The following is a 26,281-nucleotide window of genomic DNA, read 5'->3' on the forward strand; positions in this document are numbered from 1 at the left end:
TTCTTTGAATTAACCTTCACATTCTACCATTCATAATTAAACATGGATAACTTTTGCTCTATGTTTGAATTACCCTTCTTATTTTAATGTTTATAAGAAAAAGAAAAATTATAAGGATTTTTTTACTGAAAAATCCAGTAACATTTGTTAAGATATATTGAGTTTTATAAATAAAACATAATTTACTTCACTAGTTTCATTAACAGCCTGATAAATTTTGGTTGCTAAGATATAAAAGACGCATTATGAAATTTTTTACACAAAAAAAATTAAATTTAAAATTAAAATTTCCCAATGTTGTCACATTCTTCTTTCAATGGGGCCTAAATATTTTTGGGTGATTTAGATATACCACTCCGCATTTAGGGGGCTTTAGGTCGGATAGCAAGTCCAAGTCCAGTGTGCATGTTTTCTGGCCTATTTTGGATTGGCTCAAGTCAAAACTAATGTTAAAAAATTTGAACTTGAGACCTTTTGAGGACTAATCCGGTCTTCAAACCACCCTACCAAACGACTGTTTGCCATGGTTTTAAACCTCGTTTTTACGTCTCGTCTTGTCCATGAACAAGACAGAGTCGTCTCCAATGAGTTTTCCAATAAATTTAAGTCATCTCGTTCATCGATGAGATAAATGAACCGTGGATTTAAATCTCGTCTGATACATTTGACTTGTCTATTTGTCTCGTTGGTGGACAATACTGAGATGTATCAGACGAGATTTAAAATCATGCTATCTGCTGACATTACGAGTAAATTTATGATTATATTGCTGGAGTGACTTCGGATTGACCTCATTTCACATTTTTTTTCTGGCTTAAAAGTATATAGAAATCAAGCAACCATAGATGCTAGAGTATGAAAAGTGTGAAATGAGGTCACTCCCACACCACTCTTTATATAGTTAGAGCTAGAAGGTGGCACGTGCAAATGCACATGTATCAAGATAGCGTATTTGTAATTTAAAATATTGATTAAGGGATTTTTTTTTTAAGAATATATATTAAAATAAAGATATTTTGTAATTTTGAAAACTAATCAATATAAAGTCGTGGGTTGCAATTTTATTGGTTTTTGCCTAAAACGACTAATTATATTAAATATAAATATAAAGATGGGGCATTTATGACATCCAAATTTTTGTGTCGAACCACTTTTATTCTGCCTTATCTCATTGTAGATGTAATTAAATTTTTTTATTTATAAATAAGTATACGGGCCTGGTAAAATTATAATGGACCTAATTCTCAAACCGAAACTCGACTCTAAACCCGAGGCCTCGTCCGACCCATTAAAAATGGGTCAAATCTCTTTACTGAAACCCAATCCATATTGGGCCGGTCCAGGTTATATTCGGCCAAATCTCGGCCCATTGATAGCCATACTAACAACATCTAGGGACGTTATATTCATTTTGACCAACTTCACTGACGATTTCAGCTTTTTTGAGAAGAAATATAATATAAGCCAAAGTAAATTAAATACAACGCTGACATCTCCATCCATCAATATTACTTCACTGGCCTGCAATGCTTTTAACGCAGAGTTTTAAAGATTACACCAAACCACTTCTCCAACCAAATTCTCTAATAAAACCAGTTTGATTCAAATAGAATTTCCAGAACTTGGGAGCTGAGCTGAGCTGATCGACCGATCAAGTGAACCACTTCTAAATATAAATTTTTCTAAAATTTCATGTTGAAGATATGATATTTGGAAAAAAAAAATTATAATTTCCATGAGGAGCTAATTGATCATTCACATTTGACTTTCTGCCTCATACATACAATTACATGAAGTTACCTAAAAGTCAATTTCTAGAGTTCAAACACGAATTTGCTTCTATACAATATAATGATGATGATATAGAAAGTTTGATGTGAGCCCTTGCTAATGCCTTACCACATATTTTTTGGGTCCAGTGGTCCCGAATTATCCATCTTTATGATTCTTAATACGTGTTTAAACATCTCCTTCAATTTTTTGCTCAATAATAGAGAAATCTCATATATTTTCAAATTGATGACACTCCCCTTAACGGTTTTTTTGTTTTGTTTTTGTGAATAGTAAATTAAATGTTCTAAATACACTCATATTCGACGTCTAAGTAGAAAACCTTTGATTTTCTTCTCAAAACAATTTATATTTGAATTAAAGGAAAAATTTTGATCCTCAATCATCAACTTTAAGATTTTATCTCTTCAACCTTCAAACCTCTAGTAAGATAGGTTGTTTGGAGAAGGTCGAGGATCAATTTTTTCAAAATTGTCCATCTTCAACTTCAAAATTCTCTCTCTGTCCTTCAACATACTGACCTTAAAAACAATATTGGATTTAAAGGGAAGTAGAAGACGTTTAACTGTTTTGATAGAACAATTAGAGTTTTCTACAAGAGATTAAGGTAAGATTGTAAGTGATGGATTGACGACAAAGACAAATAAGTTAAAAATAATTTCTTATAAATATTGAAGATCTTTAAGATAATAGATTTATTGAAGGAAAAAAAATTAGAATTTTTTGTTGTTGTTATTAACAATTCCAAAGATAATTGATTTTATGGACAAAAAGAATCAAGGGATTTTAACTAGAGGTTAAAGAGAATGGCATTTCTATCAATTTCTTATACCAAACCAAAGTCAAAGTGGGGCATGTATTCACTTTGAAAACACAAGAGGTATCACTAATATTGACCAAAACATAGAGGGAAATCAATAATGAACTTGTATCTATGCTTTTCCCAAATGACGAGTTCATCACTGGATAGATCTTCACAAATACTTGAAATGAATATATTATATTTGTGAAATAGATATTCAAATCAAACATTAATATATATTTTTTAAAGATTATGTTTTCATCTAATGCTCATTTCGTCCCATTTTTTTATTCGGTTCTACTCCAAAGACCCAAATTCGCTAAATTCGGATTTCGGATCTCTTGGGTTTTGAATAAAATCTGATATATTTTATGCAATATTATTAATTGTGTTATTAAATTACCACTCAAAAGTTATGAAGTATTTAGAAAGAAGACCCTAACTTAAGGTCTTTTAAATAATTTTCTCTATTTAAAACCATGATTATGGGAAATCTCATAAAAAAGAAAGGCCAATCATGGCCAACAATGAGAAAAACATGTGGGAGCAATTTTCTTTATGTTTTGATTCTCACCCTAATAAATCTAAATGCATTTGGTATGGAACGATGTTGATGTGAGAGCATTTTTTTGGGCGGTTGGTTCACACGCTGGCAGACAGACTTGACATACTCTCTATTCATAAATAGGTGGGGGCCTCGTATGACTTGACACAACCTTTCCATAGCTGCCTGTCACATAAGCAAAGATGGGACCATATATATTTTTACGAATCAAGACAATTAATGTGTTTGATTTGATTTATTACCTTTCCCTTGGACCATCAAAGTCCTGGGACATGCCATCATATCCTTATCTAGTATTACATTTGAATCCAAATTCAATCAATTAATAGATACCTAATTAATAGCTGTAGATCTTATATATAAACAAAATATATATTACAAACCTCAAGGGATGGTTTAATAGCAATTTTAGATCCAATAAGCAGTGAGAGTCTATAGGTTGTAAGTTTGATACTCAGTATGAGCAGCATTTCCTTAGGATAATCCATGAGGGCGAACTCTCACTTATTTGGTGCATGTGATGTGCAGGCCTTGTCATCAAGAAAAGAAGAAGATATATAGACTATAAGTTGTAGATATTCTCACATATTATGGATATGGTCATAGTTAATCTAGAAATAATATTGGATTGGATTCTTTTCAAGAGCTTGAGTTAAATCTTAAGTCCGTATTGAATGGTCAGGCATGTCCAATGACACCAAGACGTTACACCTGCGCACCATAATCTTGGATATACCATGTGTGACATACTTGCTTACGGGAGAAAACAACTTTATTGAGTGATGAGTGATTGTATTGACCTAAGGGCGGATGGGATGGTCTGGACCATACTTATCTTGTTTGTAATTTGGTTCAATCTACGTGACTTATAACTCGTTTTGTTTACATCAAGTTGAGAGGTAACTCTTATTAATTGACTACTAAATATGTTGTGGTGTTAGTAGTGGTGGTGGTGGGTCTTCATTAATACGAAAAATAGAAAATAACTCATGGGGACCGACAAATCAACTAAATATGATTTTAACCCTTTTGGTATGTCATGTGTGTCAAAAATAGGGGTGTCAATGTATCGGTTTTGGGTCTTATTGGTTCCGGGTCAGATTTCAAAATTAATGGAACGAGACTCAAAACCACCAAAAAACAAGGTTACTCATTGATTCCAGTTCTAATGAGAAAAAATGTATTTCAAATTATTATTAAAAAAAAAAAAAAAAAAAAATCTTTTAAAAAATCAACATAATATCTCCAAAATTATTAACTTAATTATAATTTAATGATTTTTTAAAAATAAATATTTATCTTATTTAAAAATAATAAATTTTTAGAAGAGATATCTTTTAAGCTCAAATCGCTAATTTATACAAATATTTGAAGAACTTTACATGTGACATGCATTAATTTTGAAATAAAATAATATTTTAAACCATCTATAGTAGAAAAAGAAACGACAAAATAAATTGTCATTAAGTACCCATTAGATAAAACCTAACGATTCTAATTCCTATCGGTCCGATTCCATTTTAGACCTGACTATCATCGATTCCAATAAAAAGGGAATTGGAATCGGATTTTTTCGATTAAATTGATACCCATTGACACCCCTAGTCAAGAGCCATTGCAAAGGGCGCCAAATCACAAATGTTGCCCATATACATGTGGCTTATTAGTTAGCGTGACAAATGCATCTGTGCTAGAAATTTATCTACGTGGTGTCTTGAGGCATCCCACAAAATGTGCTTCTCGCTCTATCTCTACCTCACACCACATGGAGATGACATGAAAGACACTCGTCATGGCAAACCCACACTTTAATTTTCTCTGAGGAGCACCCAATTAAGACGATGTCCCCAACAACATCCCACATTGGAGCTTTCTTTAAGTGGCCCACATACACCACAGATGGGGCTGTTATTGTTCAAGTATCCATATCTCACTCTCTTTCAAGTGATTTTAAGGGTTGTTCTTATAATCTGACTCGAAAAAAAAAACAAAAAACAAAAAACAAAAAAACTCACCTGATGTGGTATGTGTGCAAAATCATATGAGATACATCAGTAAAAATAATCTATGGTTATATACACATTCCTAAGTATATATTAGTAATTTTTTGTTTTTAATCTTTTAAGGGTAGATGGAAGCATCATCTTCGTGGCCTAGACGGAAATCGAATTGATTTGACATCAATTTTAAGCGAGAGTCCATGCCATGTAATAATCACTTTGACCTACGACACCCCATCATACGATCAACGTGTATGGGGATGCCTATGACAGGTGAAAATGGTCGGTTATGCTGACAATCAAATCAAATCAAATCAAACCAAAGAAAAAAGAGGTTGAGGAAGGACGCAAAGCTTGACTATTTACTTTAATACTTATCACGAATAATAAAGATTAAGATAGTGCTCTTCTGAAGAGATTCATTGCACACATTAAAATACTATGCCACTCACTCTAGTGGGACCACCCACATATAATTTTTTTTTTTTCACTATCAGTTGACTAACCCACCAAAACTTGTGTCTAATTATTGATCTGTTACTTTGGATTTTCAGCATTTTGAGTGATGGTTTAGAATCCAATGTCTCCAAACATGGACTTAATATTTAGATTTAAATACTCCCAATTCACTTTCAATGTCTTTTATTTATAAGGTCAGGTTCAAGGGTCATATGAGAAAACATATGTAAAAACTTTCGTTTTTAATAAAATTTTAAAATATGGGTTAGAAATTTTGGGTTGAGCTGATTTTTTTGTGAGGATGATCTTTATGATGGGAAGATCATCAAAAAAAAAAAAAAAAATCAGTCGAATCTGAAACTTCTAACCCCATTAAAAGTGATTTAGAATGTAGACCGTTGATTTTTTACCAATTTTTATCACTAATTTGTAAATCACTTTTGATGGATTTTAAAGTTTCTGATTGAGCTGATTTTTTGTGAGGATGATCTTTTCATCATAGTGACCATCCTTGCAAAAAATCAGCTCAATCTAAAAGCTCTAACTCTTATTTTGAAAAACGAAAGTTTTTTCATATGTCTTCTCATATGGCCCTTGAACCGCACCCTTATTTATATATCTATCTATTTATATCCATATCTGTATATGTAAGGATAGTTTCTATTGTCACACTAACTTTTGCTAACACTACCTCAAGATGTATGTTAATTCCTTGATGATTTACATATGAATTGGGGTTGTGTTAGCAAAAAATGGTGTGACAATAAAATTTCTAAAGAAAAATTATTTATCTTAGGACGAGTTTCCATTTCATGTGTTGGACATGGCAAAATCCCAAGCGCGGTATACTGTTCATTTTAATTTTCAAAATATGTTTTTTTAGTGAATTTGTTGATAAAATACCAATGATTTTGTTATATTAGTGATCTCACTGGTAATTTATCAATGAATTACTTGATTATAAAAGTGACGAATTCATTAGAAAAATATATTTTGGGAATTGAAATGAACAATGTGATAGAACGAGAATTTTTTCATTAATGGTGCACAATTTGGGAAATATCTCTTTATCTTGTAAAAAGAGATTCTATTGGCACGTCAATTTTTACTTATGACACTAAATCTATGGGTAAACAACTAACAATTTTTCCTAGAACGTGAACAACCTATGTCCAAATTTCTGTTTCGGTACACTATTCTTTTAATTTCCAAAACATGCATTTCGAGTGAATTCATTACTTTTATAATCAATGAATTCACTGTATATTTACGAATTCGTAAATATTAAAAATGACAAACTCACGAGTCTATAAGTCATAAAAATGACGAATGCATGTTTAGAAAATTAAAATGAACAATATACCACCATATTCAATGCACAAAAATGAATATTCACCCTAATTTCAAAATGATTTGTATGTTGTAAGTAAAAATTGGTGTGACTATTGAATCTCTTTTGTAAAAGAGTTGTAATAACTTAACGAGTGATTGTTTGCCCAGAGACCAACATCATTTTAACATGTGGGGTTGAAGACATAAGCAATAATAAGATAAATATTCTCTCTCCTACCTATGGTAAAAAATCAAAATTTTATAATAAGATCATCTTGTCCTATTCAAAAATATAATCCAATACAAGTGTTGTAAAAAGATGAAATTTTATGAATTTAAATATATAAAATAATTATTTCTACAGTTGTATTTTTATTTTAAATTTAGATGTTTAGTTGTTATTCATTTTCAACATCATTGATCAAGTTCGAAAAAATTCATTTTTTTGTTTGTTTATTTTTTATTATAAAATTTTGATGAAATTTAAAAGATTGTGATGTTCCATTGCTAATGATAATTCATGTGGATCCCACGATATTTTTTAAGATTTGAAATCTAAAAAAGCAAAAGATTCATGGGCTGTTGGATGTCTGGTCAGGAGAGAAAAAGTTCTTACTTATTACTTATGTAAACAGCACCACATGTGTAAGCAGTATTGGTCTGTGAGCAAACAATCACTCTAAATCCATTTAAAAAAGAAAAGAAAAATATAATCAACTAGCGTGACATGTGCCGTTATTGTTAACGGCTTTGACTCCCTTGCAAGAGTTCAGATCGTGTACAATTAGGATGGAAGATTAAAACTCTCTTCCCGCACCTCAATGGGCGCTGTTAAATGTTAGAAAAAGCCTTTTTTACATGCCTACGACGAGACTGCTAGTGTCACTCATTGTCACGTACGACTGTCATCTCTCTCTCTCATTTTTAATTCAGAAACGAAGCGTCACAGACGTGAAATGGAAGCTCGTTTCAGAAGCGATTCCTGGAAATCTCATTCGTTTCCTTCTCTTCTTCTGCTACTCATTCGAATTCATCCTCATCTTCTTCAATCCAAAACCCAAACTTCGTTCGTCTCCAACGATCTCCCACAGTTTCCCAACCACACAGTCGTTTTTTCCAATATCTTGGTTGAAGAACCTTAATCATGGCGGACGAGTTCGTGTATTCGGTTGAAGCTGGACTGAGACTTGCGAAACGTATCTACTTTGGAAAGGAACGATCAAATTCGGCCCCGAAACAGGTGGAGATGGAGAAATATCCGAATTCGTACCTCCCGAGTGCTCCAACTGTTTACGCTGTGATCTATGATCCAGAGATGGTGGACAATCCTGATATTCCGAGCTATCAGCCTCACGTTTATGGAAGATGTGATCCACCAGCGTTAATTCCCCTTCACATGAACTGGATTGCAATGGAGGTGGATTGTTACTTGGACACTGCATTTGTGTCGGTGAGCGGATCATGGTGGGTTCATTGTGTCTCCGGAGGTCGAAGCTGCGATTGTCGTCTTGCGATTCCAATGGGCGAGCAGGTACATTAGAAAGTTTGTTTCTTTTAGATAAATTTGCAAATTTATTTCTGGGTAACGTAACTCTTTCTTTCTTCTTTTTTTGTTGTCTTTTTAGAGTGTGTGAAATTGTAACAGTTGGAGCTAAGAAATCTTGGGTTCTTAATCTCTTATCTCTTTAATTTTGGTCAATTGTTCCATCTAACCAAAACTTCCTGTAAAGCAAAGAATCACAATTAGAAGTTTTTGTTTTTTTGATAAATTTGTAAATTAATTTCCAGGTAACGTAAGTCTTTTTTTTTAAAACAGTATTGTGTAAAATTGTAATAGTTGGAACTTGGAACTAAGAAATCTCGAGCTCTTAATCATTTATCTGTTTAATTTTGTTCAATTGTTCCATCTACCCAATACTTACAGTAAGGCAAAGAATCAGAATTATAAATTTTGGATCTTCAGATAAATTTGTAAATTAATTTCTGGGTAACGTAAGTCTAATTATTATTATTTTAACGTGTAAAATTGTAAGAACTACGAAATCTTGAGTCTTATTACTGTAATTTAGGTCAATTGCCCATGTTCCCAATACTTCAGTAAGTGAGACAAAGAACCACAACGAAGAGATGTCCTAACTAACCCTAGGAATGAAATTAGTAGTGGATTAGCAGCGGCTTGTAACATTTGATCTTAATATTAACTAGAAAAGGTACTTGGAAGCTTGAATATGGGGAGGGGAGGGGATGGTACACAAGATGAGTCAAAGTAGTTCAACTAAGAAGCTTAAAACAAAACAAATTATGCTGTTTTTATTTTTGCAGTGAACCTGGGACTTCCCATCTTTTTACAAGGTCAAATGGGTAATCTTACATGACTTACTACAGTATGTTTACCACAGGAGTAGGGAGTATGTAGAACGTGTAGTGAGAAATTGTGAAATTGGATGATGTGTTTTTAGAAAATTTATTTTGCACCAGGAATTATGGTGCCAGATAGGGAGAGGAAGCTTTTAATCACACTACCCATGGCTAATGTGATTATTCTTTGTGTTTGTAGTTATTAATCACTAGTATTGAAGGATTACGATCTTAGTTCCAAATCTCAATATGTTTCGAGCCAATGCCAAGACGAGTGTTTCAGGACTTGGGTGAATCAAGATATAACTAGGACGAGTCTTAGTCAATTAAGATCACTCTGGGCCCAGCTCGGTTTGACTTAAAATTGGTTTGTTAGGTAATCATTGTGAATTGACTGTACTAGATTTTAGCTAAACCGATCGTGCAATGTACACCTTATTTTTCGTTCCCTTCTGTGATTTTAAATGCCTTGATGTTTTTCAGTTGTAATGATATACTTGTTGTGTAAATGTCTTGTATTCTGTTGTGCTACGCGTGTAATATTTTCTTAAGGGGTTTTCTATTTTTGGGGGTTTCTGTTTTGGGGAGTTTTACTTGTTTTGGTAACTCTCGGTTATATAAATAGAGATCTCTAGGGCTGTAAAACTTAAGAGAGAAAATAGTGATTGTTCTTGTTCTGTTTCATGGACGTAGGCACACTGCCGGACCACGTAAATCCTTGTGTTTTGTGCGATTGTGTTATCTTTGCTATTGCAATTTTTCACAATACTGAAGTGTAGTATTTATTTCAGTTTGCTTTCTTTTTTACTCCTTAGCATTTAGCTTGTTCATTGATCTCAAGCAAGACATGATTTGGCTAACAGGGTTCAATTCTAGGTGTTGATGTTGATATCGATGTTACTGGAAGATCATATTCTACTCAACTGATTGCCATGGAAGAAAAAGGAGATACTGGAAAAGTAGCAAAAAAGGAAGATGGAGGCCTGTTGAGACCCCATATATTTACTTTAACGATACCACAGGTAGTATTTTACTGCTCAAATTGGTTATCTAGAAAAGTTACTGTTGATTTTCCTGTTCAATTGTGCAAGGTATCTAATTCTCGCCATTTATTTTTTCAAGGTTGCTGGAGGATCCAATCTTGCGATCAAAGTTAGTTGGTCTCAGAAATTATTATATAATGCAGGTCAATTCTCGCTCAATGTACCATTTAGCTTTCCAGAATATGTCACTTCTGCTGGAAGGAGCAGTTCTAAGAGAGAGAAGATACATTTGAATGTTAATTCTGGTATTGGAACAGAAGTTCTTTGCAAGATGATTAGCCATCCATTGAAGGTGAACTTCTGCGAATGGTTTAGATTGATTTTTTTGGATTAATCTTCCATAACATAATCAACTGAAATGAATTGTTGGACTTTTTAGGAAACAAGACGCCAAGTGGGACAATTGGGTTGCTTATATGAAGCAGATGTTATTACATGGTCAAATACCGACTTTAATTTTTCTTATACGGTAAGATTAAAAATAGTTATTGTCACTACATGTTTCTTAACATAGTTCATTATTTAGATCTAAAGAGGCAATATGGAACTGTAGATGTATGTATACCTGTTTTCATAAGTGGTTTAATTTTCAACATGTATAGAATCTAAATCACTTTCCTGGATTCTTTAAATGTTCGCAGGTTTCTTCAAGCGACATGTCCGGTGTGTTTCTCTTGCAATCTCCACTTGCACATGACTTTGATCAAAGGGAGATGTTCTGCCTTTTCCTTGTCCCGGGAAATGACCAGAGTAGAAAGGTGTGTGACATTAGTCTAGGCATGTCAATGTGGTGTGAATCTTTTGTTCACGACACATTCTTCTATTGCAGGAATATTTCCCAGGGACACAGTACATAAACTATTAGTTGTATTCTGGTATCTGAGGCCATGAACATTTAAATTGTTGATGAGAGGTAAGACTGAATCGGTTATTATCGAAGGTTACCTGGGCACTTTAATGGACGCTGTATCCAAGTTGGGCTCTTTGTTTTTTAACTGTAAATGCTGTGTTTGTGGCGAACCCTAGCCATGTATCATCAGTATCTAGGTAACATAGGTCGTGTTGCTTGCGAAATTTTAAATTTGGTCGTCATTTATAAAGGAGGCAAGATGTAAGTCAGTGTTTTAAAACTGGGGCCTGAGGTCCCTATCCGGCAGGACAGTCTGAACTGGATTGCAAAAATGTGAAGGACCTGGATCTATTTTAATTGATTAAAAACGTAATTATTAAAAGTAAAAGTAGTTAGTGGAAACAGAAAAATGAGGTTTCATTAGGAGCACACTACATATACTGCATATGTTTTTTTTGAAAGTTCATATTGAAAAGATTATTATAAACCAAGGCGATTTCTTTCACAAGATAATGCTCACAAAAGCAGTGAATCTCTTGCATTCAAAAAAGATTCAATTGACATTTGTCGAAAAAAAAGTGAAACTATGAAACATGCCTTCTCTTTTCTGATTTCCATGGTAAACATATCATGTAAGCAATTTATGCGATGGATTGGTAGACAATGTGATCCAATCCTAACCTGTTTTGAGATTCTGTCCTTCAAAAATTTTAATCTTTCTATGAGATCTGACCATACAACAAAGTATATTCTTACGTTATGGAACACTGTCCAAATTTTATCAGATATGGAAATTTTCTTACATTTGTTACAATATGCATAGCTGTGCTTTTATACACATTTGTATGTTCTGCAATTGACAAATTGTATTATCATCTATTAGAAAACCATTCTACCAAGTGGTTCTTGGATGTCTACATGAGTCACCTGTACTAGTTTTAATTCTTCTCGCTGGTACACTGCTAGTCCTTTGCTTGTTGGAATTTTATTATGTGTCCACCTATCTCATTTTAATGAATTCAATAGGTTTTCAAAAAGGAAGTCGTATTTCTAGTTGATATAAGTGGAAGCATGCAAGAAAGCCCCCTAGAGAGTGTGAAGAATGCAGTATCAGCAAGCCTATTTAAGCTCAGTGCAGAGGATTCTTTTAGCATAATAGCTTTTAATGGAGAGACTCATTTATTCTCTTCATCACTGGAGCTAGCAACCAATGAAACGATCGAAAGAGCAATTCAATGGATAAGCATAAACTTTACTGCCGGGGGTGGTACAAACATTTTGTTACCCCTAAATCAGGTGTAGTCTCCTTTTCAACTGGTTTTGGGTTGATTTTGCTATCAAAGTTACCACTTATATTTTTTGTTACCCTTCAAATTTTATACTCGGATGATATTGTTTTTAACTTGCTGTAACAACATGGTAATGTTGGACTTGAAATAAATAAAAATAAAAAACCTTTGTTTCTCGGGATTGGATTTGATTCTGTGTGAGTCAGCCTTTACTCGGTCTGACTCAACCTTGACGCAGCCATCCCGGTTAAGCCTTGGCCTTGACTCTTAAATCAAGTTCTAAAACCATGATGCTTTCATGTGAAATTGTGTAATTGGCCTTCATTATACTCATATGCATATAGTTATGAGGAATATAGCCCATGTAAGAAAATGTAGCATGGTGTGACTTATCAACGAGGAAAGAAACAAATTGAGGAAAATCCCATACTACCTCTATTAATCATTGTGGCTAACATCTTGAAATTTTAGTTGGACAGCCTTGACTAGGTCTGGCTTGAACTTAAGAATGTTTGGAATGTATGGTGCTCTCTTTTTGGCTTATTGATGAGGTTGTCCATCAAATGGATGGTATAGCTGGATGAGCATGCCCATCTGGTGTATAACTTGCTATATTGCCTATCATATACATTATACACTAGTAAATAAATGATGCAGCATTTTTGCATCCATCTCATGTCCAACTCAGTTTGCTTCATTTTTATGTTTATAACACAATCTTTCGTAACATTAACATCAATGGTAATTGGAAAAGATACATGGCTCATGTCTCCCATCCTGCTTTTTCTCAGGCAATAGAGATGCTATCTGATACTTGTGATTCGATTCCTCTTATTTTTCTTATTACTGATGGGGCTGTTGAAGATGAAAGGCACATTTGCGATGTTATGAAAGGTCATATGAAAAACATAGGATCAATGTCGCCACGTATTTCAACTTTTGGCATTGGTAAGGATTCTGGTATTTAGGTACCCACTTTTTGTTTTCAGGGAACTCTTTGAGCTGTATTATCTTCAATATGATTGTTCAACTTTGGAAAAGATTCAACCATATACAACTTTATGTAGAAAAACATTTTGGCATATGAAATGCTCTTACCATGCTAGTTTTACTGAAATCATCCTTGACATGTCGCCTGTTTAATTTCCGAGACATGTTTACTTCATTTGCCTTCTTATATATTCAATTTGCATTTGACATGGATTCTAAGTACCTGATGTTAAGACAAACATTAATGGTCCACCAAATTCATTCATTGACATCTAAATATATTCTGCTTCCTTTGTAAACTGTAACTGATGCCATCCGATGTGTTGTTTTTTCCAAATACTCTCTCATACACAGAATTTGTTATGCTTCAATAACCTTTGTAGTCTATACCATGTTTTAATTTTCCACACTCCGTCCAAAAGGCGTTACATGATAATACACTTTCAGACTCATACTATTTATTTACTGTAATCTTGTGCGGTTTACTTTTTTATATTCCAACTTATTGTGTGAAAAATTTGCCAGGTGCATACTGTAATCACTATTTTTTGCAAATGCTAGCACTAATTGGTAAAGGTCATTATGATGTTGCATACGATCCAGGTCAGATATGTTCTTTTGCAACTATTTACTTTTTTCTTTAGTTAATTCATTTGTTTACATCTGCTTTTGTTATGTCATTTTTGTCTGGCCAGATTCTATTGATGTTCGCCTTCAAAGCCTAATTACTAAAGTATCATCTGCAATTCTTGCAAATATAACTATTGATAGTTTAGAGCACCTTGGTGCACTCGAGGTTTGCTTCTCCAGACTTCTGTTCTTTATTTATGTTTTCTTGAATTTGTTAGAGCTCTCTAGGATCAAGTTGCAGAGCTAGGAAATCACGTAACAGATATATGTCTATATTGTATGTTTTCTTTCATTATTTTTTGTTGTGTTCTTTAACTATAGGTTGGCAGTGTTCTGTCCTCTGTTTCCGGATGCTTTATGTCTATTATTATTTCATCTTAGGCTGATAGTGCTGCACTTTTTGTTCATCGTGATCATTTATCCTTTGTTCCACCATGATTGTTATTAGTCGACCTACCGGAGATATTTGCAAAGGTGTTCAGGAAATTTTACTGAATTTATTTTTGGGTCACATTAATGTACGACTCTTCTAGTTTCACTCATTTGGCTTCCTCTGCTACTAACAAAGTCTTGTCTGTATTCCCCATGGTAGGTTTATCCTTGCCATATTCCGGACCTTTTATCTGGAAGTCCATTGACTATATCAGGCAGATATGAAGGAAATTTTCCTGACTCTCTTAAAGTTAAAGGTATCTTAGCAGATATGAGCAACTATGTAATAGACGTGGAAGTGCGAAAGGCAAAGGGCATCCCTCTTGAAAAAGTAAGGCTCCAACTTTTGAATATAATGTTCAATTTGGTCGTCTTAAAAAAGAATCTGTGTTTAGTTTCCGGAAGATGAATCATTCCTGATCATGTTGTTATTGAGGGTGTAGAATGTAAGATCTATCGAGAAATGGACACAAACATTTGTTTATGTAGGTCTAGCATTGTTGGTTTTCTTATATCATTAAGCACTCTAATGCGGAATAGCTACATAGTATTTGTCCCATTCTTCATCTAGGAAGTAATTTGACCCACTTTAGTTTCTATGGAGTTCTACAAGTCTCACATATCTTCAACCTCTACTACTTTGGAAAAACAATCCACCTGAACTTCTGTGATCCATTTCAAAGGGTTCCATGAATGAATTGAGATTCAATATGCTTTTACTTATCTCAGGTAGTCAGGTGTAAATATGTAATCCTATAATGTGTATTATGCTTTCCATTTCTTATTATCTTGATTCCTCACCTGTTATTGTTCAATGGTGCTTTGACCTATTAGAAGGTAAACTAGCTATGTTATGTGTGTTAGATCTCGTACTAGTTTTTTTTTTTTTTGGATCAAGGTAACAACCCTTTTCTATGTATGCCTCTGATTTCTCCATTAGGTTTCTTAGAATTGATATTTCTCATTGAATTCTTGTTGACTATTAAATTTTGAATTTCACAAGTAGACATCTGGATATATATGTTTGTCTTCTTTAATTGTTGCCATTCTGAACAGGTAGTTGCAAAGCACCAAATTGACCTACTTACATCTCAAGCATGGTTATCGGAGAGCAAGCAGCTTGAGGAGAAGGTTTTGTTATATAATATTCTGAACAGTGGTTCTTGCAAAATCATAAGAAATCTGGACAGACTTGAATACTGCTGGATAGGATATAGAGAAGCACTCCCCTTTGGGATCCTAACCATCCAATTTATAGTCTATTTCTGGACTTTTGCAATATTTTTCAAACTGTCCAAAAGTAGGTGGTGAATTGTCATGGTTCAGGTTTTATCTAATTGGGTCTTTTTTGTTCTAGGAAATACCATGTCTCACATTTACCACCTAGATGAGGAGGATGATCTCATCCTTACTCCTTGCCAATTTGAGTTTCCTTACATACAAAATGCTGTTGTTTGTGATGTTTTTCTTTCTTTTTTTTCTTAAAGGTTGCCAAAATGAGCATACAACGTAGCATTCCATCCGAGTATACCCGTATGATGTTACTTCCAGCTGACAGAAGGAAACAAGCCTCTGAATCAGTTGGGATGCAAGAGGTATGCATTCATCTAAATTTTTATAAAACCTATGCTATGCTAGCTAAAATTCCTGCCGTAGTTAATAGTATTCAACCAAGTTCCAAGTTCTTTTATTGGAAGTGAGTTCATATCCTCTTCTCTCTCTCAATCCTTCACTTGCATTCTAATATTATAACTTGTATATCATGTTTCATGTGCATCTTTCCAATAATTTGTTAAATTGGTGGAATTACGGAAACAGTTTCCCAAAAATTTGATCTGCAAAAGATGGTAGACTCCAAAGGACAGAGAATAATCTTGGTGCGAAGCTTGGGTTTGGGCTTTGGTAACTTGACTGCCACTGCAGAGAACATTCCTCCCAATTTGTTGAAGCAAGCTCGTCAGATCCTGCAGCAGGTGCCTTACTCAAGGCAGCTTCTAATTGCTGTGAAAGACTAGGAGATATCTGGTGTTGTGCATGCTGCATCCAGGTTTGTTCTCGAATGAATGACCAATGCGCTATTGCTCTCACGCAGCTCTGCACTGCATTAGCATGTTTTGGTTGCCTTAGTTGGTGTGCAGATGTTTGCTGTTCTTAAGAATCAAAGTGTGTCTGACCTGGAATTTGTAGAGTTTCATATTTGTTGTGTGTGTGTATGAATGTTAGTCTTTCAAAATGTTCTAGTGCAGTGCAGGATACATCTTTGTCGTATCCGTCCTGTAAATGCTTTAATCCAGGTCGAGTATACACTCGATTGCAACTGTCTTTTGGAACAGAGCTTCTTGCTGATATTACAGAAAATATAATTGCAACCGAGTCTACTCTTCCTCTCCAAAAAGGAGAAGGATCAAAGAACCAGTCATGTCCTGGATTTAGTATAATATTGAGTTATTCTCTCAATTCTCATAAAACGCAACTGGATTTAGTATAAACTGACCATCACAACGTATATATGTATGAAATTTATAATGGGATCTCAAAAAACAAGTAATTTCTGATGGGCTTGTATCCTGTTTTAGGTTCACTTATTAGTCAGTCCGTAGATCACCAAGTTTAGAACATAAGTCCATAAGGATCGAACCGAGTGCGATTTTGTTGATGCACCGTTCGGTGACCAAGTATAACCTCTAAATCTTATTGGAGGATTTTGTGCCATTTTTTATTGAACGCATCTTTTACTATTTTTTATTAAAGGACTCTATTTATTAACTAATTACACATACCTCCAACGAGACTCAGTACATAGTGATTTTAAATTTAAAATATCAAGATTTCAATTTGATATTGGAAACACTTTCCTTACTAACATAGTAAGATTTAATTCTTACTAAGGGTCGTTTGGTTAAAATGGATCACCACATTAGTAGTTCAACACCACAGCCCTCTAAACTTCGTCCAAAAACTTATAATCATAATAATAATAATAATAAATTATTTTGAATTAAAATAATAATATTTGACTGTTTAATCCCATTGGAGAATTTTGTGGGATTCTTTATTGAACACACCTTTTTTTTTTTTTTTTTTTTTAAGTATTTCAACTATTAACTTATTACACAAACTCCAATAAAGAGTATTTTGAATTGAAATAACGATATTTCAATAGGAATTTCAAACGGTTCATTTTCTAACCACAAGATGAGGCAAGGTTTTTTTATGCTTCTAAGCAAGATTTCAATAACAACGTTTTTGTATGCTTCTAAGCACTTCTCTTGCTTTTAAGTCTTAAATATTATCATCTCCCACTATAAGTATGTGATTTTATTTTTTTCATTTATATATATTTTTTAAATTTATTTTAAGAAATTTCAATTTATTGAATTTTTTTAAATATTTTCTCATTAAGGTTTTTCTATGCTTCTAAACACTTCTCTTGCTTTTAAACCCTAGATACTATCATTTCCTATGTAAGTGTGTGATTTTGTTTTTTTTTTTTTTTCATTTATATGTATTTTTTTTAAATTTATTTTCAGCAATTTCAATTTATTGATTTTTTTTAAATATATTTTCAATTTATTTTGTTCAATAAATTGAAATATATTTTTTTTAGAATTTTTTTTGGGGTTTTAGATTTTACATAAGCTTAATCATAAACAATTACTTCAGGCTTGTTCAATAAATTTCATGTTTAGAATATATATTTTTCACCAATAAACTTTTGATGGTATATTATCTTACAAAAAATAGAAGGAAAAAAAGTTCAATAAGATACTCCAAAAAATTTGTTAAAGGAAAGAGTTTTAATTATGTCTTTGATACAACAAGAAGGATTTGATACTAGTGATGATGATTCTTCCAATGATTCCAAGGATATACGTTTGGATTCTCATAATGAAGCTTAGAGAGTTGTAGTGTTAGACTGCTGATGTGGTAATCCCTTTTAGCCAAACAACTCTTAGTAAGTATTGTAGAGGACAAAATTCTATGAATTTTAAAAGAAGAAATTCTAAAATAAAAAATCAATTTTCACCTTTGAATTTCAATTTTAAGTTTGGGGGTTATGAGAAATTTTGGTACACACAATGATTTTCAAAATCTTAGATCAAGTTCATAATAATTTATTATTATTATTATTATTATTATTATGATTTTTGGACAAAGTTTAAAGGGTTGTGGTGTTGGACTGTTGATGTGGTGATCCATTTTAGCCAAATGACCCTTAATAAGAATTAAATCTTACCATATTTGTAAGAGAAGTGTTTCCAATATCAAATTGAAATCTTGATATTTTAAATTTAAAATCACCGTGTATAGAGTCCTATTAGAGGTATGTGTAATTAGTTAATAAATAGAGTCCTTTAATAAAAAATCGTAAAAGGTGCGTTCAATAAAAAATGGCAAAAAATCCTCCAATAGGATTTAGAGGTTATACTTGGTCACCCAAAGTGCGTCAACAAAATCACACTCTCGGACCTATGTAGCTAATTTTACTATTAACCCTTGTGGTAGTTATGTATTACTTTGAAATGCTTTGGCTGATAAATTCTTGTTTTTTGTCGTGATTGAAACAAAATATCAATACCTAAATATTGAATGTTTGATAAATATTTTGGATTATCTTTAAATATATCTATTGAAGTAGTTCTTATTTCTCTTAAAACATTTTTTTTTTTATAGATTATCTCAAACCCAAACTCAATCTTGACAATGATCTCCTTTGATTTGTTAAAAAAACATAAAAAATCTCAAATATGGGAGCAAGTGCCCACCCACTTAGTTGGTAAAGTCTTTGGGTGATGATATCAGAGACCTAGATTCACATCCCGTAAGCATGAAATTATTGATTTCATTAAGACCGAGCTTACCAATCCAAATAATAATATATAAAAAAAGTCTCAAATATAGCGGATTTCCCTCAAGATCCTCCGATGATTAAGTATGCAAAAATAAACAAAGGGTAAAGTTAGAAAACTAATCAAAAGTCATTATTAGTGTGATTTTCCCTAGGTTTATGGATGAGGAGAGTTTTAATCCCCTTTAGTAATTACTTCTGAATATCTTACAACCTTATTATCTTTGATATTTCTATTTTATCTTCCTAATTTCGTATAGAATTATAATTCTTTTTCTTTTTTTATTTCTTATACTTTTAATATTAATTTGGGAATATAATCGTAATTAGAATCTTGATCAAACCATGGATACTTCTATCAACATATTACACATGTGTGGCCATGTGGTCTCAAATTATTGGTCTACATCATCACTCGTAATTATACACCCATACAAAGTATTTAGGAATTTCACAGGGGTCATAGATAATAATATAACTATTATTATATTAGAGCCACCATTGACACTCCAACTTTTATTTATTACATCCTAATTTCTTAAATTATTTATCACACCCCAATTAAAGATTAATACATACATTTCAAATATTACAAAGGTTCAGCTCAAAGTATAATCTCAACATTAAAAAACATTATACCACTCGTTGAATAGTTGTTTACAAATATGATTGGACTCTTAAAATCCTAAATCCTAAAAATAGAAATCTAACAAAACAAAAATGAATTTATATTAGCACTCCAACTTTTACTTATTCTAAATCATTCACTTTTTTTTTTATATTAATTGTGGTGTAGCAAGTAAAAGTTAGGGTGTCAATGGCATATCTCTTATATTATTTATTAGTTGTATCTCCACTTCATATGTTGAATATGATGAAATTTCAAGTATGGTGCACTGTTCATTTTAATTCCCAAAAAATGTTTTCTAGTGAATTTGTCACTTTTATAATCAATGGATTTACTAATAAAATACCAACGATCTCATTCGTAATTTATCTTCGAATTCATTGATTATAAAAGTGACGAATACACCAGGAAAACATGTTATGAGAATTAAAATGAATAGTGTATTAGAACCAAAATTTTGACATAAATTAACACACGTTTTGAGAAATATCTCTTATTTATTGGAGTTATTTACATGATTCAACACAATTAGGATATGATAGTGTTATAAATTTAGAGAGATGCTTTTGGCACCCCAACTTTTACTTGTTTCACCTAAATTTCTTAAATTATTTATCACACCCTAATTAAAGATTAAAACATAACATTCAAACATTACAAAGGCTTGGCTCAAATTATTATCTGACCTTCATAAAAAATTAGAACATTTGGTCAAACAATTTCACTAATTTTTCAAAATTAAATCTAGCAAAATTAAAAATAAAAATAAAAAATTGAGAGAGAATTTCTCTAGGCATCTCAACTTTTACTTATTCTTAAATATTTATTCATTTGGTTTTTTTTCATAACGTGCCCATATTATGTTCAAATTCTGATTTTGGTACATTATTCACTTTTATTTTTAGAACGTGCATTTCGAGTGAATTAATCAATTTTATAATTAATAAAATCGTTGATATATCTATGAATACATAGATGTTAAAAGTGAGGAATGTATGTTTTGAAAATTAAAATGAACAGCGTATGAACTCGGAATTTCGTAATATTCAGCCAACGAAATGGAGATTCATCGCACTAACTTTCGTTATTTCTAATTGGGGTGTAATAAGTAAAAGTTGGGATGCCAATAACATCTCTCTAAATTTACCGTCTCTTACCAATCAACTGAGCGACTGTTGTAAAGTGTATCTAAATACCGTACTCTCTCGGTCGTTGAGTAGTACTTTCTTAGCTGAGGCTTCGTCGATGGGAGAGCCGAAGCAAACTAGAAGTTCGAAACCCTAGCCCTAGATTAGAAAAATCGTTTTCTGATTTTTCTTCTTTTAGTTTTTTTCTTTTTTTTTTTTTAACTTGAATTCTTCCTGGTTGCTTGGATCTGAGTGTTATAAATCTTCGAAAATTTTCAATCTGTTAGTGAAGTTTCGTGTTCTGCTGCCTGTGTTTCGTTTTTGAGCAACTTTAGGGTTTTGATCCGAAGAACTTTGGTGAAGTTAGAGTGATTGAAGAGTTGAGTTCGAATTGTTTTGGTTTGGTGGTTGGTTTGCTTTTTTGTTGGAGGAATTTCGGTTGGGACTTGGGAGGGAATTTGTTAGGGAAGTAGAGAATTCGAGCTGCCAATGCAATTTGTTGCGGTTTTGGAGAACTTTTCGGCAATTTTTGAGCGACCGAAAAAGTTGGTAGTACAGAATATCCGAATCGATGTCGTGGGCAGGCCTGGAAGATGTCTTTCTTTCTACCTCTCTTGCAAGCTATCTTGACAGTAATCTCTCTCTCTCTCTCTCTCTCACACACACACACACACACACACACACACACACACAAGTCAATTGTTTTATCTGTAGCTGTTCTGCTGTGTGCGTTGAGTCGTTTAGTGTTCTACTGGAATGGGTTTGTGTGTGCGTGTGTTGAGTTGGTTAGTATTCTTCTAAAAATTCAAAATTATTTTTGAGTTGAAGGTTAAAGCTTTCGATGTTTTGTTGGTGTTAGTGTTACAAACGGGGAACAGGTGGGAATTGCTATTTGTGGGCGAAGAAGTTGTTCAATTTCTGTATACACTAAGAGAAATATAATAATGGAGTGTTTAGATCTATCAGTCAATTAAATAAAAATCCTTATCCTAACCATCTTTGTTCAGATACATGATTAGGTTCCTTTCTTTTTATGGCATACTGAAGAGCATTTGTGTTCACATATGTTACAATTTCCTTGTGATTGTAGTAGTTGCTAATTATTTCTGGTATTATTGTAATTCATTTTATTCTGAAAAAAATAAAGCTAAGGGTTTCATCATTGCAACTTAAAACATTTTCGAAGTAATCCAACAATGAAGACGTGTAAATGGTGATTTAAAGACCTAGTTCCCACTTCTAAATAGATATCCTATTTTGGTTAAGCATTTGAATCGCCACTTACATAATTATGTTTTTCCTCACTATAGGGTGCGTTCAAATAATTTTGAACTTGCAAATTGGGAAACCTTTCCCTTTATTTTTCATAATTTTGTAAAAATTTTGAAACGCCTTTTGCCAACGAGAAGTGTGTTTATTGTGAGAACCAAATGTTACTGCTCCAGTTCTGGTATCAATAGTATACAAATTACAGACAGTAGTAACAGGAAGTGGCCCTTCTCCATACCTGTTCTCTAGGTATGCTACTATATATATATAGGAGACTGAAATCACTGTTTGGTACATTATCCTTTTAACATTGGCAATCAACAATCAGTAATTGACACACTAATTAGGTTCCTCTGTACTTGGAATTTAGTATATAATTGACTACCAAGGATCTGTATGATTGCAGAGAAAGATTTTCCGTGGAAAATCAATTATCGAGAAAATTCTCCTGAGAAAATGGATTTCTTACTGAAGTGTTTACTGGTGTTTGATTGTAACTGGGAAAATTTCGAAAAGAGAGTTGGGTCTTAGTTTTGAGGATGCGAGTATCTGAGAATATAACATTTGGAGAGTTTTTCCACCGACTTTTGTGCGCAATCATACACACCCTAAGTTAATTTGGGTAGCTAATAGTTATTTTATTCCACAGATAGTCCTTACTATTACAGGGGGTGCTCTTTCATAATTATTTTCTTATTATTTCTGTATTATAATAAAAAAATTGTTTTTCATGGAAAAAGAGCAATACAAGGATATTTTCCATGGGTGATGTGACTCGATCTCATGACCCAAGGGAACACACCCAGTTCACTGAACCACTGTTCCACCACTCGGGTGGTATGAGGGCCTTATTCTAGCTACACATGTTCGTGAACACAAATGCTTTCCTCCATCCAATTCTATGTTGAGTCATTTCTTGTGTGAGTGCATGCGTCTGTGATTGGAGCCTTCCAATTTACAAAGTTCAATTGTGTCATCTTTGGTATTCAGTATACATAAGCATAACTCATCATCATTGAAGCCTTATCCCAAAGATTTGGGATCAGCTAAATGAATCCTGTTCTTCTATTCAATTCTGTCAGAGACACAATTTGGTTACTATACCTTTTAATTTAAAATTGCTGTGTATAAAATAATTTGGTAGCATAACACAAAACTATAATATCCTGTCATATGTAGAAGGATGCCTGTACTTGATATTCATTAATAATCTATGTCAGTGAGTTGGTTTGATAAAAATAAAATAACATTATGGATAGTTGTCAGTTACATGTTGTATTTCATTTTCACCAAATAAATTTTGCTTGCGTGAACTGGATACTTCTTGGTTGCATATAAATTACTTGGTGTAATTATATATTATGCATACCACTAAGTCATAATTTATGCATACTTATAAAAAGATATATAATAATACATTTTAATGGATATATGAAAAAGGATCAATTCATGTGGTTGGAACGGAAGCAGTTGATCACATTATTTCTTAAGGTTTAACTTCTCAATTTCAGAAGTGTTCAAGCTTTGAAAGTGGGATACCAAGTTTTTTGCTTTTCACTTATTATTACTATTTTTTTTAACTTCACAGAGAAACTTCTAGTCTTGCTGCGAGATGGTCGAAAACTCTTGGGGATACTTCGCTCTTTCGATCAATTTGGTGTGTTTCTCAATACTCTAAGATTTTCTGAACTGGCTTTTCTTTTGCTTAATTGCTTATGGGAATATTCCCTATGCTGCAGCGAATGCCGTTCTTGAAGGTGCATGTGAACGAGTAATTGTGGGAGACCTTTATTGTGACATTCCCTTAGGTCTATATGTAATTCGTGGGGAGAATGTCGTCTTAATTGGCGAGCTGGTATTTATTTGTTATCTTCTATTTATTGTGGATTGTCCCCAAATATACTCTTTGTTATCTTCTGAAAACTTGTTTTGTGGTCTGACAGGACCTGGAGAGAGAAGAGCTTCCCCCCCATATGACTCGTGTTTCAGCTGCTGAGATTAAAAGGGTAAGTGCTATTACTGGAGTATTAATGCCTTGCTATTTCTTTTAATTGTTTCATCCTGATTTATGATTTTCTTTTGCTCACACCTGATTGCATAGTTTTTTCAGGCACAAAAAGCAGAAAGAGATGCTACAGATTTGAAAGGCTCCATGAGAAAGAGAATGGAGTTTCTCGATTTGGATTGATGATTCCCTTGACAAAATCCAATCCTGCCATTGTCATTTGGTGAGTTCATCCCATATTGGCCGCGAATATTACTGCAGTTGGTTTGTGTTGGGAAAGACTAAAAGGGAAGGAGGAAAGGTGGAGGGCATTTTTTCTTCTCTCATCCCTTCTTCCTCTTATTTAACTCCCTTGGAGTTCGAGATCTCTGGGACAATCTCTCGCCAAAATGATCTGTATCAGTTCTAAAGGGAATAGCATGGTTGATGGAAAAATGATGTTCTTTTTAATAGTGTTTATGTTTTAGAGGCGAAGATGGTACTCATTTGAAGGTAGTTCAATGAAAGGGGTGATAGTGATAAGCTGCTGTGCAGTATCTTTGATTAAAAAGAATTACTTTGGCCTCTGAAGTTGAAGCAATATCTTCGCCCCTCCCCTCTTCTTTAGTTCCTTTTGCATGGTTTTACGAACCTATTTATTGGGGTTAGATCCCCCCATGTTTTTAGTTGCTTTGTATCTGTTGGTTGGTTTCAATTAAAGAACCTGAAAATGGGGTTAGATGTGCACATAAGTGTCTTGTCTGAACCGATTGATTGGATCCAACTTGGCAGATAACTCTACCTCATTGGTTCGGATCTGGTCAACATTAGTGGGTGAAGTTTTAGATATAAAAATCAATTTTTTCCCCTGTTATAAATTGGCTTGGTACACATTAGAGTCGCAAAATTTCATTTTATCTCCATCACAGACATTTCTTTTCTTATCTGTTGACTCTATTTGGGATCATGATTTAGATTTCCAAAATAATTGGGTTTTGTGATGAAAATTTAATTCTAGGATGCACATCAAATTAATGAAGGAGTTTAATTCGACCATCTGCAAATTAATGAAACCAAATGAATAATACACGATTAGTATTGAACAAAAATGGATGATCGTGTTTGTAAAAGAAAATTGGAACCTTATAGATTTTGTGACATCTATTGTTTGATATTTCATTATTTCACTGATTGTCTTGCAATCAATCATTTGTCCTCCCCCAGTTATTATTGGGTTGATATCTTTGGCTATTTCATCTTTCATCTGAATGGAATGTGACTTAAGGTCTATTAATACGAACGTAATCTCTCCACTGTTGATAGAGTTTTCAACCATATGGGGCATGCAACATATAGTGGTTAGTTGGTATAGCTGTTAGCCCCACTGTTCATTTGAGATTTATAGGATGTTTTGAAAATGATTGACTTTGTAAAATCTTTCAATTATTTTTCGATTTGTCAATTTTTTGAGGTAGGTTTTGTTAAGAAAATATCTGGGGATTGTACAAAATGATGTTTTGAGTTTCTTTACTTCAAATCCAATAATTACAAAATATTGTGATCCCTGGTCGGATGTTTCTTATAACAGTATTTTGGTAACCCAATTTCTTAAGATGGTTCTGAGTTAACATCTCCCTTACCCTGGATTAATTAATTTTAGAGTTGTGCTGGAGTAACATTAAAATTGACATTGATTCTCACATTGCTGATGTGGAACTGTACACGTACATACTTGATGAAAAAGCAGCATCTATGATTTTGCACGTACATCCACGTCAGTAATGTGAGAATCAATGTTAAGTTTAATGTTATTTCAGCATTTTCCTTTTACGTTAATGATGTATTGATGCTAATTGGACTTGGCTTGAGACTCTCCTTCAAAC

The 26,281-nt window shown here is 33.1% G+C and overlaps 2 protein-coding genes across 2 annotated transcripts; both read left to right on the forward strand.

The window, feature by feature from the left end:
- The first annotated feature begins 7,802 nt into the window (after positions 1-7,802).
- Positions 7,803-16,998, forward strand: LOC147397714 (uncharacterized). The gene is given in 14 exon segments (XM_086449600.1): positions 7,803-8,480; positions 10,171-10,329; positions 10,430-10,642; positions 10,730-10,819; positions 10,992-11,108; positions 12,227-12,496; positions 13,281-13,437; positions 14,005-14,082; positions 14,175-14,275; positions 14,702-14,872; positions 15,598-15,672; positions 16,029-16,136; positions 16,359-16,481; positions 16,484-16,998. Coding segments are annotated over 14 exon segments (2,262 nt in total). The 5' UTR covers positions 7,803-8,093; the 3' UTR covers positions 16,697-16,998.
- Positions 16,999-21,213: 4,215 nt separating this feature from the next.
- On the forward strand, positions 21,214-25,150 carry LOC147397715 (sm-like protein LSM1B). Its single transcript, XM_086449605.1, has 5 exons — positions 21,214-21,777; positions 24,003-24,071; positions 24,154-24,269; positions 24,358-24,420; positions 24,525-25,150. The coding sequence occupies exons 1-5, from the start codon at positions 21,717-21,719 to the stop codon at positions 24,600-24,602; spliced, it is 387 nt and encodes a 128-aa protein (XP_086305731.1). The 5' UTR covers positions 21,214-21,716; the 3' UTR covers positions 24,603-25,150.
- The last annotated feature ends 1,131 nt before the right edge of the window (positions 25,151-26,281 follow it).

The sequence above is a fragment of the Akebia trifoliata genome, chromosome 8 (assembly GCF_017979445.1).
Source record: "Akebia trifoliata isolate Shusen 1 chromosome 8, ASM1797944v1, whole genome shotgun sequence".
Classification (NCBI taxonomy): Eukaryota; Viridiplantae; Streptophyta; class Magnoliopsida; order Ranunculales; family Lardizabalaceae; genus Akebia; species Akebia trifoliata.